This window comes from Rhinatrema bivittatum, chromosome 12 (genome assembly GCF_901001135.1).
Source record: "Rhinatrema bivittatum chromosome 12, aRhiBiv1.1, whole genome shotgun sequence".
Classification (NCBI taxonomy): domain Eukaryota; kingdom Metazoa; phylum Chordata; class Amphibia; order Gymnophiona; family Rhinatrematidae; genus Rhinatrema; species Rhinatrema bivittatum.
In genome coordinates this window covers 51,153,929-51,173,172 of record NC_042626.1, presented here as the reverse complement: position 1 = coordinate 51,173,172, position 19,244 = coordinate 51,153,929, and the positions used below count along the sequence as shown (strand labels likewise).

General features: G+C 44.7%; 1 protein-coding gene across 4 annotated transcripts in view; it reads left to right on the top strand.

Moving 5' to 3' along the window:
* The window catches only part of PLEKHH3 (pleckstrin homology, MyTH4 and FERM domain containing H3), a 105,621-nt gene that overhangs the window by 30,151 nt on the left and 56,226 nt on the right, over window positions 1–19,244 (top strand). For 2 of the 4 annotated variants that reach the window (XM_029572720.1, XM_029572719.1), the window contains exon 2: window positions 10,123–10,178. In XM_029572720.1, coding sequence (XP_029428580.1) covers window positions 10,123–10,178 — 56 coding nt within the window. Of the gene's footprint in view, window positions 1–5,974; window positions 6,099–10,122; window positions 10,179–19,244 lie in introns of those variants that run through there. The other 2 variants (XM_029572722.1, XM_029572723.1) reach the window with 2 other exon arrangements.

Genomic DNA, 19,244 nt, shown 5'->3' with positions numbered 1-19,244 from the left:
ACAAAAGAGCAAAAAGGCGGCACTGGAGCCAGGAAAGAGTGAAGGCAATATTTGGAAGAATGGAAGCACCCGAATGCTGTAATGCTCGCTAGGGGAGAGATACCCGGAGACCATCCTGCTCCTCGAACACCCGCATGTGAGTTTTGAACGTACTGCGAAATTAAAAGTAACTTTAGATTCTAAGCATGGAGTGCAGAATCGTGGATGCTTGGCTGGCACAGGAGGCTAAAATTACCAAGTGACAGGTCATTAGGGTCAGGCTGACCCAGTCCAGGTTTTGCAGCCCCCTCGCTCCCCTAATGGGGTTCCAGTTTCTCTATGAAAATCAGGAACTACACCTCTGTAGATGCAATGAGGTGGATCCAGATCATCTAGGACCCATCAAGTAACCCAGGTGTTGATGATTTTTACTTTAGATTTAGGAGCCAGCAGCTGAGGGCTCTCACCTTCCCTTCGTCCCTACTGAAGTTGAAGAGTCAGCATGAGGGAGGGGGAAGAGGTTGAGAGAGCTCTCAGCTGCCGAAATTTTTGGGTTACCCTCCTGAGGTCTGCCGCAGCTCTTTTAGATCCTGACTTACTAATGCTATTATCTTATTGTGTGTCTATGGGGAAGAGAAAGCTTAGTAAATAAGGCCTTCCCCGCATGGTTTGCCACAAGTGTGCTGTTAGCAGCTTACTGGCAAACTCCCCCCATAGCTGTATATGAGGGGATGCATCTTTGCTTAACCTGTCATCATGACCTGGTCCCCACCAGTCTTTCAGTCCCCCTCCCCCCCCCCCCCCCCCCCCCCCACTGCTCCCAAGTCTCTCTCTGTGTCTCTCTCTCTCAGCCCATAACCCTTGTCCCCAGCACTTCCTCTCCCAACACATAAGAACATAAGAAAATGTCATACTGGTTCAGACCAAGGGTCCATCAAGCCCAGTATCCTGTTTCCTACAGTGGCCAATCCACGTCACAAGTACCTGGCAAGTACCCAAACATTAAATACCCAAACATTAAATCACATAAGAATATGCCATAATGGGTCAGAACAAGGGTCCATCAAGCCCAGCATCCTGTTTCCAACAGTGGCCAATCCAGGCCATAAGAACCTGGCAATTACCCAAAAACTAAGTCTATTCCATGTTACCACTGCTAGTAATAGCGGTGGTTATTATATAAGTCAACTTAATTAATAACAGGTAATGGACTTCTCGTCCAAGAACTTATCCAATCCTTTTTTAAACACAGCTATACTAACTGCACTAACCACATGCTCTGGCAACAAATTCCAGAGTTTAATTGTGCGTTGAGTGAAAAAGAACTTTCTCCGATTAGTTTTAAATGTGCCACATGCTAACTTCATGGAGTGCCCCCTAGTCTTTCTATTATCCGAAAGAGTAAATAACCGATTCACATTTACCTATTCTAGACCTCTCATGATTTTAAAGATCTCTATCATATCCTCCCTCAGCTGTCTCTTCTCCAAGCTGAAAAGTCCTAACCTCTTTAGTCTTTCCTCATAGGGGAGCTGTTCCATTCCCTTTATCATTTTGGTAGCCCTTCTCTGTACCTTCTCCATCGCAATTATATCTTTTTTGAGATGCGGCGACCAGAATTGTACACAATATTCAAACACAAATAAATAAATAAATAAACCATGGAGCGATAGAGGCATTATGACATTTTCCGTTGTATTCACCATTCCCTTTCTAATAGTTCCCAACATTCTGTTTGCTTTTTTGACTGCTACAGCACACTGAACCGATGATTTCAAAGTGTTATCCACTATGACGCCTAGATCTCTTTCTTGGGTAGTAGCACCTAATATGGAACCTAACATTGTGTAACTATAGCATGGGTTATTTTTCCCTATATGCATCACCTTGCACTTGTCCACATTAAATTTCATCTGCCATTTAGATGCAGATCTCAAGCTACTATTGCTTATTAATTAATAGCAGTTTATTGATTTTTCCTCTAGGAACTTATCCAACCCTTTTTTAAACCCAGTTACACTAACTGCTGTAACCACATCCTCTGGCAATGAATTCCAGAACTTAACTAGCAGGCCGATACAGTAGTTTGCGGGAGAGCGGGCGAGCATCCGCTGTCCTGGCGCGTGCAAAGGCCACTCTCCTGTGCGCATGATTCACTGAAACAAGTTATTCAAATTAGGGCCCACGGTAAAAAGAGGCACTAGTGACACTAGCGCGTCCCTAGCGCCTCTTTTTTGACAGGAGCAGCGACTGACAGCAAGTTTGACAGCCGATGCTCAATTTTGCCGGCATTGGTTCTCAAACCCGCTGACAGTCACGGGTTCGGAAACCGGACGCCGGCAAAATTGAGCATCCAGTTTTCAAGCCGCGGGCCGATTAAAAAAATTTTTTTTTTTTAATTTACGTTTTTTATTAGTTTTTCCCAACAGTGGGATACACATTACTTAACAGTTTTGTAACACTTATAGCAGAATAATCCACTGGAAATACAAACGTATGAACTTACCCCTTCCCTTTGCCCTCCCCCTCCCTCCCATTTTTTTTTTAAATTCATTTTTAACTTTTGAAACCTCCGACTTAATATCGCTATGATATTAAGTCGGAGGGTGTACAGAAAAGCAGTTTTTACTGCTTTTCTGTGCACTTTCCCGGTGCTGGCAGAAATTAACGCCTACCTTTGGGTAGGCGCTAATTTCTGAAAGTAAAATGTGCGGCTTAGCTGCACATTTTACTTACTGAATTGCGCGGGAATAACTAATAGGGCCATCAACATGCATTTGCATGTTGCAGGCGCTATTAGTTTCGGGGGGGGGGGGGGTAAAGGGGTAAAGCTAGCGCGTTGAAATCGCGCGTCCAAACACGGGTTAACAGTGTGCTCCACTGGAGCGCACTGTACTGTATTGGCCTGTATGTGCTGTGAAAAAGAATTTTCTTCGATTTGTTTTAAATGAGCTACGTGTTAACTTCATGGAATGTCCCCTAGTCCTCCTATTATCTGAGAGAGTAACTGATTTACATTAACTTGTTCAAGTCCTTTCATGATTTTGTAGACCTCTATCATATATCCCCCCTCAGTCGTCTCTTCTCCAAACTGAACAGCCCTAACTTCCTTAGCCTTTCCTCATAGGGCAGCCTATTGTCATTCTATGCTTCTTGTCATTTTGGTCGCCCTTCTCTGCCCTTTCTCCAGTGCAACTATATCTTTTTTGAGATGTGGTAACCAGAATTGTACACAGTATTCAAGATGCGGTCTCACCATGGAGCAACCACATCTTGACCGCCCCCCCCCCCCCCCAACCAACTATCCCCCTGACAGCCATCCATCTGCTCCCTCCATCAAGCCAGTTCCAGCCACATTCCTTCCCCAGCAAGCCATTTCCAGCCACCGTGCAGCCATTCATACATCCCCAGACTTCTGCCAGCTACTCCTCTACCTCCCATCAGAGCCACTATCTTTTTCCTGTCAGCACCACAGGGCTCTCAGCAAGTTTGAGCTGCACACTGCCCGAACTCCAGTGCCAGTCTTGCTGTCTCTGGTCTCGTGAGATGGTGAGACCAGTGCTGGAGTTCAGGCACTGTGCAGCTTGCACTCACTGAGAGCTGTGCAATGCAGACAAGAAGTGAGGAGCATTTCCAGCGGCAGTGGGCACGTCCAGCAGCAGCAAGGCACGAACATGCCGGGTGCCATGACATAATTGCCAGGGCAATCTGGTGCTTGCCTTTTGTCAAGTCCTATGGTAACATCCTGCTTTAAGTAGCTCACTGGGTGCTGTGGGTAATCCAACTAGCAATAGGGTGAGCCAGTCCTGGCTTTCACCGCATTGTCAGGCTGATGTAATACTGACACGCTAAAAACGTGCATTCAAACAGTAACACACTTTTTTTTAAACGTGCACAATCACCTCTCCTGAGTGCTCGATGCAATAGGCAAATGAGCTGCTGTGCTAAAAAAGGGCGCATTAGGGATAAATTGTGCGTCACCAGCGCGTTCATGGCATCGGGCGCCCAGGAGAAGTGGCTGTGAGTGGGTTAGGAAAACAGACGCTCAATTTGCAAACATCCATTTTCCTTAACCTAACCACAGGCAAGACTTTTTTTTTATTATTATTTTTTGTTTCACGTTGCTTTCTGTGTTTCCTCCGATTTAATTTTGCCATGATATTAAGTCGGAGGGACCACAAAAAAAGCAGTATTTTCTGCTTTTCTGTAAACCTTTGAGGCTCCTCAAGACTTAAAGCCTGCTCCGGGGCTGGCGTTAATTTTTTTAGGGTAAACATGTGCGTGTCAGGTGCACATTTATCTTTTATATAAGGGGGTTCTAACTATAACCTCATCAATATTACATTTACATATGATGAGAGCTCTTAGCTACGCACTGGTTTGGATGCGCTAATCCCCTTATTGCATAAGGCGTTATGGACACGCGTCCAAAATGCGCATCCAACTGCAAGTTAACCTGTGCGCTAGCTTGAGCGCATGGTATTGCATTGGCTTGTGTGTGCATGGACTCTTGAATTCTGATTTCCTTAAAAATATATATATAAGGAGGTAAAACCAGGAGTGAATGAGCTTGTCTTAAAAAAATAAGGAGTTGACTGGCAACTCCTACTAAATCGGTCCCCCCCCCGAAATCGAGGAATTGGATGCAATTCCTCGATTTCCCTGAATCGCACCACAGTTAATGGGATTAAATTCTTAGATATTCGCCCTGTGCCTTTGCAGCACCAAGCTTGTTCCCCAAATTCCCCGTACTGCACCACCTCCTGCTGTTTGAGCTTCTCCGGGGAGTCGTTTGTGGCCTCCTGCGTACCGCGAAGCCTGAGCCGTGGTGACAGCCCGGCCGTTCCCCTGGCAACTGAATGTTATTTCACTGCCTAAGTAAACAGGAAGGGGGATTAGGAATTCCCGTTTTGTGAAGCAGATGGCGAAAGACAAGTTTTCGGGAAGGGAAACACGCATTTGGGAAGGTGCAGTGTTTGAATTTTGTTCTGGCATGGAAATGACAAAGCCCATCTTTCCCCCACTCCCCCTCGCCAAGCAGGGCCTGGCTGGTGGAGCAAGACCTGCGCTCAGTGAAACTCTTGCAACTGTTTATGGAAGGTTTTTGGGGGTTTGTTTGTTTTTTTTAATTATTTTTCCTGCAATGCATGTTGAGTTCTGCAAACGCCTCTTCTTTCTCCGTGGCTACCCCCTCCCCAAAACAAAAACCCACAACAAACAAACCCCGACAGTTTGTGGCTGTGAAAACTGGAAAAATGATAGCCCAGGTCTTAGACAGAAAAGCGAAGTCTCAAACTAAAGATTGAAATGGAGTGAATAAAAGTAATTTGCTTGCCCATCCTGTCCCCTGGCCTCCAAGACCACAGTCGCGGACCATTTCGTCTCTCTGTGTGGGGCCCTCTAGTCTGGTGGGGGAGGGGGGGGGTGCCATTTATTCAGCTGAGGTGAAGATTATAAAGAGACCACACTGTACCTGATTTTTTGAGACGGTGCATTTCCCTTCCTCTTTCTATTGGAGTTAATTGGCAGATGTTAACTTGGGTTTCCAACCATGGAGAGAGAGAGCCAGTCCTGTTTAACTAATTGCCCTTTACAGACATGCTGCTCCAAGCCAGGGTCTCTAAAAAAAAAAAAGCAGGAAGAGAGAGAGCATGGTGAAAAGCAGGACCAACTCAGCCTGTCCTGTATGGTTTGGTGTTTGACAGCCATAGGTTTGACTAACCAATTAATCGGGCTCACTGGGAACAGAGACGCTTTGTGATGCCTCCATGCACCTATTAGGTTTCAGTTTTTTCATTAATTATAGATCTGTTGCCAGCCCTCCTATAGTACAAGTATCTTTAGTTTATGCATGGCACGCTGCATTGGATCTTTGGTGTAAGAAGAATTTGTACATATCCCATGTGCTTCTGCTTCTCTGATCGCCTTACGAGAGAAGCAACAGAAGGGAGGTGAAGAAATGGCACCTGTGTGACTCCACCCTCCTGCCTGCCCTGGCCCTCTCTCTCTCTCCACCCTCCCGCCTGTAGGACTCTTGGTATTTCCTGCATCTGTGCAGTATGCCACAAGGTGGGGAAGGACCCGGGTGGTGTGGCTAGGGACTGTGCAAACTTCTTCGGGTAAGCTTTCTCTGCTCTTCTCAGCCTGGCGGTGCTGTTGAACTTGTCGAGCTGGTTCAGAACTGCTAGATTATGCTGTAGAAAAAGTCCTATGTCTGTTAAAAGTGTCGGGGTGGCCTGTGTTTTCTGGTTTGTTTGTTTTGTTTTTTTTGCATGGTTTTCTTTCTTTCATTCATTCATTCATTCATTCATTCTGTGTCTTGAAGGCAAGGTAGCAGAAGCACACAGTGACTTATGTCTAACCCTCTTACTAAGAAATTGGTAATTGTGTTCCTCTTCCATCCTTCTCAGAATTATTTGTAAAAGTAGGTTTTCATGGTCCACTTGCTGTTTAAATGATAGTTATGGTTTTAAGGCATTGGGAGGTGTGGGGCCTGGCTATTTAAGTGATAAATTGGCTTGGTATGAACCACTGGAGGTTTTGCTCTAGCCAGGGTGAGTTATTAATGATTCTATCCTTTATAGTACTTGTTAAGGGAGCAAGGAAGGGCCAGAGCTTTCTCCGTGGTTGCCTCTCCATTATAGAATAAGTAGCTACTAGGGATCAAGTTCTGACTTATTGTAAGAAATTAAAAACTTGCTTGTTCCCTGGTTGATGAGGGTGAATAAGGAAACAGTGGGCTAGAGGGTAATTTTTTTGGGGGGGTTGATTGCTGTTTTTTGTGTCTGGTTTTTACTGTCTTATTTGTATGTGAGTTAAGTTTTATTGTTGTATGTTGATATGAAAAATGTTGTTGTACACTGCTCTGGGCAGCTGTTTGGGGAGGTGGCTCATAAATAAGTTGAAATAAAATATGGCAGCTGGTAGGCTTTCATAGTCTGATCAGTGCCCACCTTCCTAATACTGCCTTGTAGAAGGCCAGCTCTCAAACTAACATCACAGTATGGGGGATACAAATGCACAGGGGCAGATGCTGAGAAGATAGCAGGCCAGCTTCTAACCCCCCATCTGCTGGACGGGGAACATAACCCACCGTCTGGACTGATCCTGGTACGTACAGGGAACAGCACAAATTTTGTAATCTGGCTGTAGGATGTACTGCTGTGCTTTAACATAGGCTGTATTGGGTGCCTCTATAAGAGGCCTGCCACCTGACCAGTTGGTGAGAGTTCCATGAGGGCAGGCGGGTGATTTGATTAGCTGAGCTCCTTCTTGTACTTTTGTATTGCACACTTTAAAGAGCCACAGATGTCTCATGAAAAACACAGAGGGGTACAAAATGGAAGGGAGGGGAAGAGGAACCCTTTATTATATCTGACCCCCAAGAATGTAAAGTATAGATTGGGCACTCCCTGCCTTCTTTCAACGTCATTACAATAGATTTGTGGAGGTGCCAGCTCATAGGAAATGGTCTCTATTAATGGATCTAATTTTTATATATCGATAAGTGAGTGAACACTGCATGGAATCCTATTTTGTATTCTGCTTTTTAGGCACTTCAAAGTGGATTACATTCAGGTACTGTAGTTATTTCTGTGTCCCCAGAAAGCTTACAATCTAAGGGCCAGATTCATTAAGGCTTTTCTCCTATTTTGTGTCTATGGGAAAAACCTTTAGAGGTTCTTGGTGCGCATACATGGACTCGCTGACTATATAACATGCGTCACGTGTTATAAAATCCAATGGCCGCGCGCACAAATGCGCCAAATTTTAAAACCCGCATGTGCGGACAGACCGTGACTTGTGCATGCAGGGGGGGTGGAATTTTACAAAGCAACGTGCAGCGACGCGAGTAGTGCTTCCCCAGTTACCTATATCCCTATCTAACCTTCCTACCCCCTTTTTATTTTTGTTTTGTTTAACTACTTCCTTCAACTCAGAAGTGTTGAAGTAATCTCCGCGTGCCAGCCAGCTGCCACTCGTGCTTCACCGGGACAGCGCTAATGGTGCTGTCCCAGCCTGGCACTTCGGCATGTAATGGGGCCCTTCTGAAAATGTGCATGGTACGCGCAAGGCCTGGCCACATGCATTACCGTCCGTTTTTACATGCGTGGCCCTCGCAAAATCAGGTCCTAAGTTGTATCTGAGGAGGTTAATCCGGTTTTCTCTGGGATCAGTCCTAGTAACTAGAGTCGTCCCCCCCCCCCCCCCCCTCATGTTTGTGTTCTTCCATTTATTTATTATTTTTTAATGTCCTGTTTGATATATATTTTTTTTTTTTTTTTTTTGCTTCACTGGGTGTATGGGGTAAAGCAGTACAGGACTTTATTCTGCTGTTGGCAGGAACGCTGTTTCTGTGTTGGGTCCTGCACTCTACCAGTGAAAGATTAGATGGCAGAGAAGCCGCAGTGGAAACACTACTTAAAAAAAAAATAATTTTAAACACTTTAGTGCAAGATTTTCAATAACATACCTAAATTGATAGTGATTGAATGACTAACAAAATCCATCAGAAATTCAGCTTTATTTGTGCTGCCTGAAGTTGGGTAATCGGGGGGGATATTGGTGTTTCTTTGGAAACATCCATGCCAAGTATACGTGCGGCCTAGCCATGTATCCCGCAGGTGGCTGCGTTCTCTGGCGTGGTGGGGGTTGTAAAATGCCTTAGGAGAGTTCACGTTCTCTGCATAAGTTTAATAACCCTGAAGTTGCCTTTTTGACAGCAAGGAAGATAAAACTGCAATTCCAAAACAATGCTCAAAGTCAATAACAATCTAAACATAGTAAGATATAGCAAGAGTGTTCTGTGGCCCCTTTTGTGGGGGCCACTGAAGCTTGCCTCTGGCTCCCTTTGTGCCTCTCTTCTCCTCCCAGTGTCCTGTTTTCTTCTTTGTATGTTGTATTTGTATGGGGCTCTTTCGGTCCACTTGTTTCTTCTGTGCTCAACAAGAACAGAGGAAAGATTTTTATTTTTTTTGTTTTTGTTTTTTGTGTCCTCCCTGGAACCCCAGCTTCCTTCTGTCCTCATGTCCCCTCTGTCTTTCCTCATTGAAGATATTACTTGTTCTGGTTTATTCAATTGTCTACTTCTTGATTAGAGGACACTGAATTCAAAACAAGTCCCTTCCCGCCCCCCCCCCCTTAGGATTTTGTTTGGATGACCCAAATATCTCCCAGCTGGCCCCTTCTCTTGCAAAGGACATCCGTCTCCCTGATTATTGCTAGCGGGTCCTTTCATGCTATGTTCAACCCGTTGAAGGGTTGACGCGCTTTTTATTTATTTATTTATTTTTGAGCTGTCGCCTACAGCTTGTTCATGATTCCTGTAGGTATAAGGCAGGTATCTGCTCAGAATATAATTCTTTCCAATTAAACTTGGAAAAGATCTGGAGAGAGGCTAATGGGCATCTAAAGGCATGGACTTCCACTGGCCATCTTGCTGTCATAGTTTAGTTCTTAAATTAAAAAAAAACAAAACAGGAAAACGCCAGGTACAGCCTTTGCCATGTAAAAATCTGGCAAGCAATAAGGGGATCGGCTCAATCTTCAGCAAAGCCATTTCAGAAACACTTAAGAGTGGTATCGGACAGTCAAAGTGCTAGAGAATGAATCTGCTATCTTGTGCCTGCAGTGCGCACTAGACATAATCATGTAGAAGCACATAGCAGTAAATCTTTTACCATTCAGAAAAATGTGTTCATTACAGTATTGCACCACCACTTCCGTGACTACAAATTAGGAGCCCCCGCTGGTACTTATCAACATATGGTAAGCTTGGTTTAGTTTCTTTACTAGAAGTATTTCAGACTACTAAGAAAAGACCTGCAGATCATATGAATGCATTTTTTTTCCCCCTCAAAACTATTTTGGGCTGGATCTATAAGTTTTATGGGAAGACATTACTTTTCATTGTGGCTTTTAAATAGATAAGCCTATTACAAAATGTTGTTGCTGTAGGCTGAATGGTTTAGGAGATAATGTGTACACAGGCAAAGCCGATACATAAGCAATGCTTTCAAGGAAGAAGAAAAAAGCTAAAAAGGATGACAGGCTACAGGGAAAACGGGGAGGCTGAAAGTAGATTTCATCAAGGAAGAGCTTGCATGGTTTGGCTTTTTATAGCTTCTTTTTTTTTTTTGACAGGGCACGCTGGATGTCAACCTGACTCAGCCTGTACGTGCGACCAACGGCTGTGAACGGTAAGGAGCGGGTTACTCAGCAGGGCTAGTCACCTTTACCTGGAGCAGCTAGCTGGCACATGCTGGTTTATGGTATTCGTTTCCGTTGCTGGAATTTGTGCCTAGCAGATGGCTCTGAGGAGGCTCACAATACAGTGATATACCGGGGGATGGTGGTGGGGAGGAATGAAAATTTTATTTTTGGATGCCAGTGATGCAGATTCTTTGATTCACTCATTAAAATAATAATAATAATAATAAAAAAAAACTGAAAACAACTTTTCATATGTTCAGTTACCGCAGCGTGAAATTAGAAGGTAAAGGCCAGGATGTGTTTTTATATCAGCTCAGAAAAAGGGCAGACAGCTTTGTCTTCTGTTGTCATTGTGGAGGACAATGTGTGCGCCAGAAGAAAAAGTAATTTAATGTAGACCAAGATGATTTTTCTGAGACAGCCAGTAGATACGGGTAATCCCAGGGCTGGTGCTAGCCTTTATGCTGCCCCCTCCCCCTGCCCTGTATTTTCATTTAGTCTCTGTCTTGGGTCCACCAAAAACAGCCCAGCTCCTTCCAGCAACCTAAACTTTAAAAACTGTCACCCCCCCCCCCCCCACCACCTCCGGGACTTCACTCCCTCCCTTGGAAACCATGGCCAGTGCAAGAGTATTAGGTGCCCTAGGAGAACCTTATACCCTTCCATCCCACCCTCACCCTCTCCACACACACAGTTAAAAAAAAATGCATTCATAACAGATTTTACATGAGAGAATATTCAAAGTACAGTCTTCAGAGATTAAAAAAACAAAACATGTATGTTATATCTACATGCACTGCTATGGTGCCAACCAGAAAACCCTTCAAAAAAAGACACTTAGAACCCATATGGCATTAGGACTACTGTAACATGTGATGGGTGTGCGCTTGACCCTCAGAAAGCTATGAGTAAATTATAATTAAAATATAATAAGCCTCTCATACCAAAACAGCACTAACTGCCAGCATTTAAAAAGTAAGAACCCTATTAATGAGAAGGCAGCACTGCAAATATTACACTAGGCCTGTAAACACCAGTACACCTCCTATTAGGAAAACAGAACAAACCAAGCTGCTCTAGATCCCTAAATGCTAGCAGAATACCTCTCCTTGGTCACACATGCAGAATCTCACCAAATACAGAAAAAAGAAACAATAACATATAAATAGAAACATGCAGGCAAAAACTGAATTGGAAGCCACAAGTCAGACTCTGTATGCAGTGCAACAATGGGAAAAACAGAACCATCACGAATCCTCAGCCATTAAACAATAAAATCAAGAAATATAATAAATACATAAATCATAATAGTATAAACATACTAATACAATTTTTTTTTTCAAAACAGCTGACTGGAAGAGCAAATAATTAAAAATTCATATAAAATTTGTTTTAAAGTGCCCAAATACCAATAAAATATTTCAAAAGAGCAGATACATCAAATAATATCCAAAAATTAAAACTAGTAACTAATAAAGATAAGAATTCATGCATTCCATACCTAGGAATTTTTTATTTCCAGTCACCCTGGGATTGTCGTAGATTAGCGGGAGAGGGATGTACAAGCTTTCTCTTCCCCCCGCCCCCTCTCATAGAGATAGATCTGTACATACAAACATACGTTATCTCTCTCATGCACATGCTCCCTCTTACATACACACACACACACACACACACAAGATCTGTCACCTATATGCTCAGACAATACATATCCTCTTACACATGCTCCCTCTTACATACATATGCTCAGACACATACACATCATCCTCTCTCACACACGCATGATCCCTCTCGCACATATATGCTCAGACACACACACGAAGAGAGGAGGCAAGCCTGGACTCCCACCCATTCAGAGAACCCCCTTAATCTTGGATACCACACCTTTTCCTAATATAAACTGCAGAATTTATTGCTCAAAGAATCATTTAGACCTCTTACTACTTCAGTCCTAGAGCTTGGTCTCTTCACCGGTCTCAATGCTCCAGACTCACATACAGGTTCCTTCTGCTCATATACATGCATATCAGCTCCCTTTCTCATACACATACCAAGGACTCTCCTTCACTTGCCATGGGGAAGGATGTCAATCACTTTCCAGCCTTTTTTTTTTTCTTCTGGCTGCTTGGCAAGTTGGGAGCTCTGGGTAGCCTTGCAGCTCCTTCCTCTCAGCTACGCGGCAGGGTGGGAGCACCGAGCGGCCTTCTGCTCAGCCATGCAGCAGGTTGAGAGCACGGGGTGATCCGCTGCCCACAGCAACTTCTTCTCGGTTGCGTGGAGGGTTGGGAACCACCGCATGGCAGCAGCTTCTTCCTATTGGCCTCCTAGTGGGGTCCGGTAGTGGTGGCGTCAGCCGCATTGTCTTCATTTTGGGGCTGATTGCCCCCAGGTTGCCGCCCCCTTCAGGCTGCCGCCCTGTGCAAGTGAGCATCTTGCACAGTGGGTTGCGCCAGCCCTGGGTAATCGAAAGGGCCGCACACAGAGTAAACCTTATTTCCAGTGGATCTTTTCAAAGGGGCCATACTGTGTCAGAATAAAAGTAACAGGATGGACATTAGCCGATTTTACACCTGGGAGTGAGGTCCTGGAATTGTGAAGAAAATTTTACACTTTAAAAAAAAATTGAGTCTCTTCAGGAGTGTGCAAAGTTGTGTTTGGTTTTTTTTTTTTAAAACAAAAAAAAATCTGGATGACAGGGCATTCTTGTTTTGTATAGCCCTGTGTATGTATGGTAGAGCTTTAAAAAGATGACTAGTAGTCAGAAAAACTAGACGATGCTTCATATGCCTAATAGATCTGTCACGATATTGGTGCTGGATAAATGAAGCTGGTCACAGTGTTCTGTAACTTATCACCTTTATTTATTTTTAGTTTGGAGTCACCGACTTCTGGTTGCATTACAGCTTTCTGCTTCATTCTGTGGGGGAGAGGGATCTGGTAGCACCAGGGTTAAATTCAAATTTCTTTTTATTTGGCTGGAGGGAGGGGAGGCTGGCTGTGGGTGGGTGGGTGTATGGTAAGCCAAACCGCAACCTTTTCTCGAGAGGCGTTTCAAAGGCGACAGATTTCTGAGATTGTGAAATCTCTCGTCTTGGCCTGGAACACTGTAATTATAGAATGCTTAAAAGGGAGAGAAAAATTAAAAGACAGAAAACTGAAGCCTTCTGGAAGCTGTGGAGAATCTTCCATTGGTCATTTCCAGTAAATTCTGAATGGCTCCTGTTTAACTTTCATCCTTCTTTCTGCCCCCCCCCCCCCTCAACTTCATGACGGACTCCACCTGCCCTAGTACTCTCACCAGATTGTGGCTCTGCGGGGCAGATAAAGGCGGATTTTTTTTTTTTTTTTTTTTTTTTAATAAGCGTGTGCTTGGCAGTCAACTTTGACACCACCCCAAATCTCCTTCCCCACGACTGCTGGCTCTGCCCACTCTTATCCTGCACCATCACGAGGGGTTACCAAGCTGGGGGGTTTTATTCTCTCCACGGCTGCCGTCGGGGGGGTGTAAAATGGCCGTTGGATGACGGCAGCTGCCGATTGCTGGATGGATTATATCCTCTCAGGGCAGAGCTAGGTCTGAGCATTGGACTCCATTTCCTATATGCAGGTGCTGGGAAACCAAGCCAGAAAGCGTGAACCAGGAGTGACAGAACAGCTGTACAGACATGCCTAACTTTGCACACAGTGGTTTGTGGGGTTTTTTTTTTTGTTTTCTTTTTTTGTTTGTTTTTAAATTTTTAATCACTGGTACACAACCCCCCCCCCCCCCCCCCCCAAAACTCGAAGATCACCAACCTTTAGAGTTTGGTTATTTACGCAGGGTATATAGTGCCTTCCAGGTTCAATAAAGGATATCACAACCTTCAAAATATCATTAGGTGGGACTAAACAGCCACAAAAATATTCCATAACAGGAAGTCTCACTGGGCCAAGAAGTGTACGTCTGTTTTTAAAGGAAAACTTGCTTTTTCTTACAGATGTGATGCACTGAGCAGCGCTAGCCTGATGTGGTCAGACCAGCACTTGGAGTTTTGTACTCTGGCAGGGGATGGGGTGGGCAGAGGCACACTCGCAGAATGAGGCCAGTCTGCCAGCTGCCCCCATCCCTACCACATTCATTGTGTCTAGCCGTGGGTTGCGGGTGGGGGCTTCCTAACAGGATACCCTACTTCCATAGGAGCCAACTTTTCAAAAGGAGAGGGGTGCAAAAAGCAATACACATTATCCCGTCCTAGATAGGGCAGGCTTATAGCTAATGGCAGTACCAGTTTTAACCCTTTGCTGACTGCCTGGCAGCTGAGCAGAGGTGCCGCAGAAGGTCCATGGAATTTGGTGTGAGTGGTCTGCATGGACCTGATCTATGGCGCTTTCGTTATTTATTTTTAAAAAATGTATTTTGAGCAGTGAACATGTTCTGTGTATCTACCATTCCTGTATCCTGCCTCAAAAGGAATCCCGTTTATCAGGTTGGCTCTGGGGCGTGATGGGCCACTGTTCAGCAGGTTTGATTCAGTGGATGGTGAACGCCAGTCCTTCAGGAACGAAGTGATCTGATTTTTTTTTTTTTTTTCCTACAATTCTGCACTCTTGAAACCTGGCTCTTGGGTCAGAGTCATGCGAATATACATAAATGTTTCATAACTTAGAGGGTACGGGGCACAAGGTGGATCAGCTGCAGCAGGGCCCTGGAATGCTGACTGTCAGGAAATGTTATAATATTAGGGATGGGGCTACCATGATGGTGTATGGCCTCCCAAGTGTGGGAGCCAGGCAGTTGTCCTTGTTTGCCCCCCCCCCCCCCCCCCACAGGACAACCCTGTTGATATCCTAAAACCCAGACCTGTCTGGGGGGCCTGGAGGATTGGCCATTCCTAGTCCTGCATTGAATGAAGATGGCACCAGGGCGATCTATCAGTTTTACTCTTTCTGCTGTGGCTATATATCCACTATGTGGGGGGGAGAGGGTACCTCCCAGGAGACTCGTATAGTAAGTGCCCCTTTATTTTCCAAAACTTTGTGCTCTGATGCTATTCCTGGGTACCTCACAATGTGAGCCCAAGGGTATGGAAGCACCTGTTTCTTTAGACCTCACAGCCTTTATCGGCTGTGCTGTACTGGTACCGTATTCATTTCCTGGGAGCGAGAGGGCTTCTTTATAAGAGCACGCCACTGTAATATTTTTGTACTAAGAGATCAGGGAATATAAAATGGGATGTTTCAGTATTTTACATAATATTGAGGCCTACCAGGTAGAAGGGTAGAGAAAGTTCTAGGGTAACAGCATGTATTTCATCAGAAGAGCCTGTCATTCCTAACTTTTTTTTTTTTTTTTTTGTTTCTTGGTTCCAGCTGTTCCCAGACAGCAGTGCTGCATCTGTTTTGTCACTGCAGCCCGAGCCAAGTGGTCTAGGGCAGCTTCCCCACACCATCCCATCTGGGAACAAAATGACCCAGTGTGTCCCAGTGCTGAAAGTTGCAGCTAATGGATCTCGGCGGCCCCTCCTTTCCCAGATTCCAGGCCTGCTCAGACTGTTTATCTAGACTGCAGGGCCTGTGAAGCTGCCCCTGCAGGAAGCCCCCTTCCCATCTCGGGGTGTGCAAACGCATGTCCCCCGCCTTGATGCTGGCAGATTATGAAATAGCTGTTTAGGCCAGCCAGAGGTTTATAAACATATGTATTTAATCAAGCCAACTTCAACTCAGCTAGCCAGAAGTAAGAGTCAGATGTAAGCTGTGTTCACTGCTTAATACGCTATTCAAAGGTGCAATTTTCCTGGTTAGTTTGTCAGGACTGGGAGAGGGCAAAGGATAGGGAAGTTGTGGGGGCCCAATTTAGCACCCAAGTTATAGAGTGTAATAATCACCCTGTACAAAACTAAAAAGCAGAGCTATCCAGTCAGTCGTCTATTTTTTCCTTCTATTTTTATATCTTTTCTAATTCACCCAGTCAAGCCATGGCAGTAATCATACTCAGCTGGGGGCCACACATCAGGGCTCCCTCTACACCAGTGTTTCTCGACCCTTTTTCCACCGAGACATGCCTGACAGATGATGCTTACCGTATGTGCGGGACCCATTGCACAATATGCTCTGCGGCGGAACTAAAACAAAATTCTAAATATTGTATTGTTAAAAGTGATGCCAGAGAAAATATTCCTTAATTTCAATAACTACTTATAAAAAAAAAACAAACAATTTTTTTTTTCTTTCTAAAAGTCTTTTTAATCTTCATCAGTAAGACATCTGGGACTGGTGTACTGCACACAGTTTTTTGCTGGAGGGTTGAATGGCCGACAAACTCTTGTGTAATCTCGCTGTCAACCCCAAAACGTTCTGACATTCTGGAGAGCTAGGACATTTCCCCTTCAACTCACCATATACCCAGATACCAGCATTTGAACATATCTGGGTATCTGCTCAGTAACGGCATTTTAAAATCTCTCCCCTGCTTAAACACTTTGGGGCAGATTTTAAAAAGGAGCGAACGGGCGTAAATGTGCACGCACTGCCCGGCGTGCACACGTGTACACCCAATTTTATAACTTGTGCGTGCCGGCCAACTGCCAACGCACGATCTCCAGCACAGTGGCAAATATGGCCGCTGTGCCGGGAGCCTGCTCCCTCCCCGCCCCTTTTTGCAAGCCCCAGGACTTACACGCATCCCGGGGCTTTACGTTCATCGCCGTGCCTTTTAAAAATAGGCCCGGCGCGCGTAACCCTTTTAAAATATGGCCCTTTGTGAAATAACATGAATACCTCCCAAAAAAAAAAAAAAAGACATTCTGAAGCTATATGGAAAACCAACCGTACCATCTCCATGGCTCAAATAGCAACAACTCTACCTATGCTAAGTCAACGCAGGGGGGGAGCAAAATAAACTGAGCTGCTACACAGTCTACATGCTAGCTAGCAGATTACCTCACCTGTATCATACACACACAACACAGACTGCCCCTTACCTATTATAGAATAAAAGACCATTGAAACACTGAGAAGCCAGACACTCTAGGGTAACTTTCCAACTGTCTGCAGAAGTATAAAATATGCAGGTAGTTTTTACCCACAGACTCTATCCCATTTTCCAAAGGAAAAATATTTCCGTTTGAAAAATGAGTTGAGAAAAAGTGTGTTCTGGGACTTGTTCTTCTCGTGCAGCAGGCACATGTGGCTGTTACAGATAGCATAAGCTTGCTATGTCAAATTTTTGGTGACCCTCCCCCCCCCCCCAGTGCATGCCTGACACCGATTTGAGACTTGCTGCTCTACGCTACTGCAATCATGGGCCCCAAATCGTGCGATGACTGGGTGGGACTCCTTCCCCTTGGGGGCTGTACCTCTGCACCATTCCTAGCCCCAGCTAGCCAGGATCCATTGGGGGGAAAAACTGATTTTGAGGATTGAAGCCCGATCCTGTGAACCCTGGGCCAGCCGCAGCTGGAAATCTTTTTGAGATGTTCCCAGAACTCCTGTGGCAAGGGTCCACCTTCCAAGCAGCATCACAGATGGCCATGCCCAGTAAAGGATCTGATTTTGGTCATCGCGTGCTGTCCAGCATGACCTCATGGGCGAGCTTGAAGTGGTCTGCTTAATGAGTGGGAGGTCATTTTGTGACGTGCATTATCACAGAAGCTTCCGGTGAGACGGGAAGGAACTGCTTATGGAAAATCAGAAACCAAAAAACAAATGTGTATTTATATGTACTTTTGTTCAACTCTTTGACGTAACAAAGCCTTTGCACATGCTGACCAGTCGCACTGTAAAATGAGTGATTCTTTCTGAGAAAATATTTAAAACTGGTTTGATGCTGGTTTCAGAAGCAGTTAAACGAAGACAGCACTTTAGACCATCGGGAACCTTTAGTTCTCCCCCTTGGCACTGGTACTGGAAATTGCATTATAAAGGGTGGTTTAAGATTTCTTTTTTTTCTAGAAAAATCTTAATGACTGTATCCTGGATGACTCGACACCATCTGCAACTTTCGAGCCTTCTGCTTGGGAAAATTACCGAATCAATTATGAGACACAACATGGGTTTCATGGCAGGGGTGTGTGTGTAGCCATCGTGCGATTGCCAATTTGGAGCTGTGAATGAGCGTACTGGGAGAGAGAAGGGCAGATATGTTTGTCCTCAATGGTGTGGTGGCTTTTTTTTTTTTTTTTTGTGAAGGCCCCCCCCCCAACAAAGTCAGATGCCCTAGGTATCAAAAAGAATGCAATGGGTTTTTCTGTAATGTTCTCCAGGATACCTGTGAGCTCTGCCAGCTCCTTTTTAAAGGACTGTATTCAGAAGGAAATGTACTATGTTCCACTGTATGCTTCCACTCCTTAATGTCTGAAAGTTCCTCTCTTTAGAATTAAAGAAAAAAAAGAAATATTTTGAATCGTCTTTTTTTTTTTTTTTTCCCCCTTCGTTTGGATTCCCAGAGTGGTTGCCTCATGTGGTCACTCCACTACTGCTAAAATTTATAAATGACAACTGATTACCTGAAGAGGAACAAGTGAAGGAGCTGGGAGTCTGATTGTTCTCTGCAAGGGGCATGTCCATAGTGAGAGAAGGTTGACCGCTCCATCCACCTCTTCTTCCCTGCAATATCCCCACCACTGGTAACTTTCTGCCTCCATTCTCCCAGTGTGCACATCTTGTATTAAATCTGATGTTCCATTGGTGGTGACTGTTGCCAGCCAAAGTGCCCCTCCCTCTAGTCAGTATCATCTGTTCATGCCTTGTCCTAAGTGGGCAATGAGAGACCATCGGGTGAGCTTGTGGGAATGCCGTGCTTACAACAAAATTCTGTGTCTAGGGGGAATCCAACAGATCTGGGTGCTTTCTCCCATTGCATGGTTGGACCTTGCCAAGAATTCTGAATTTTATTTGTGTTTTTTTTTCTTGCTTGTTCATTTTCAGAATTCTTTGGCATGCAAGGCAGATTTATTTTTAGATGAGAGGTCATCTGCATACAATCAGTGCAGTTCCATTTCCCATCAGCTTGAAAAGCTTAAGAGAACATCCTCACATCTTTCTGCACCCCACCCATCCCCCAAGAAAAGTCATGG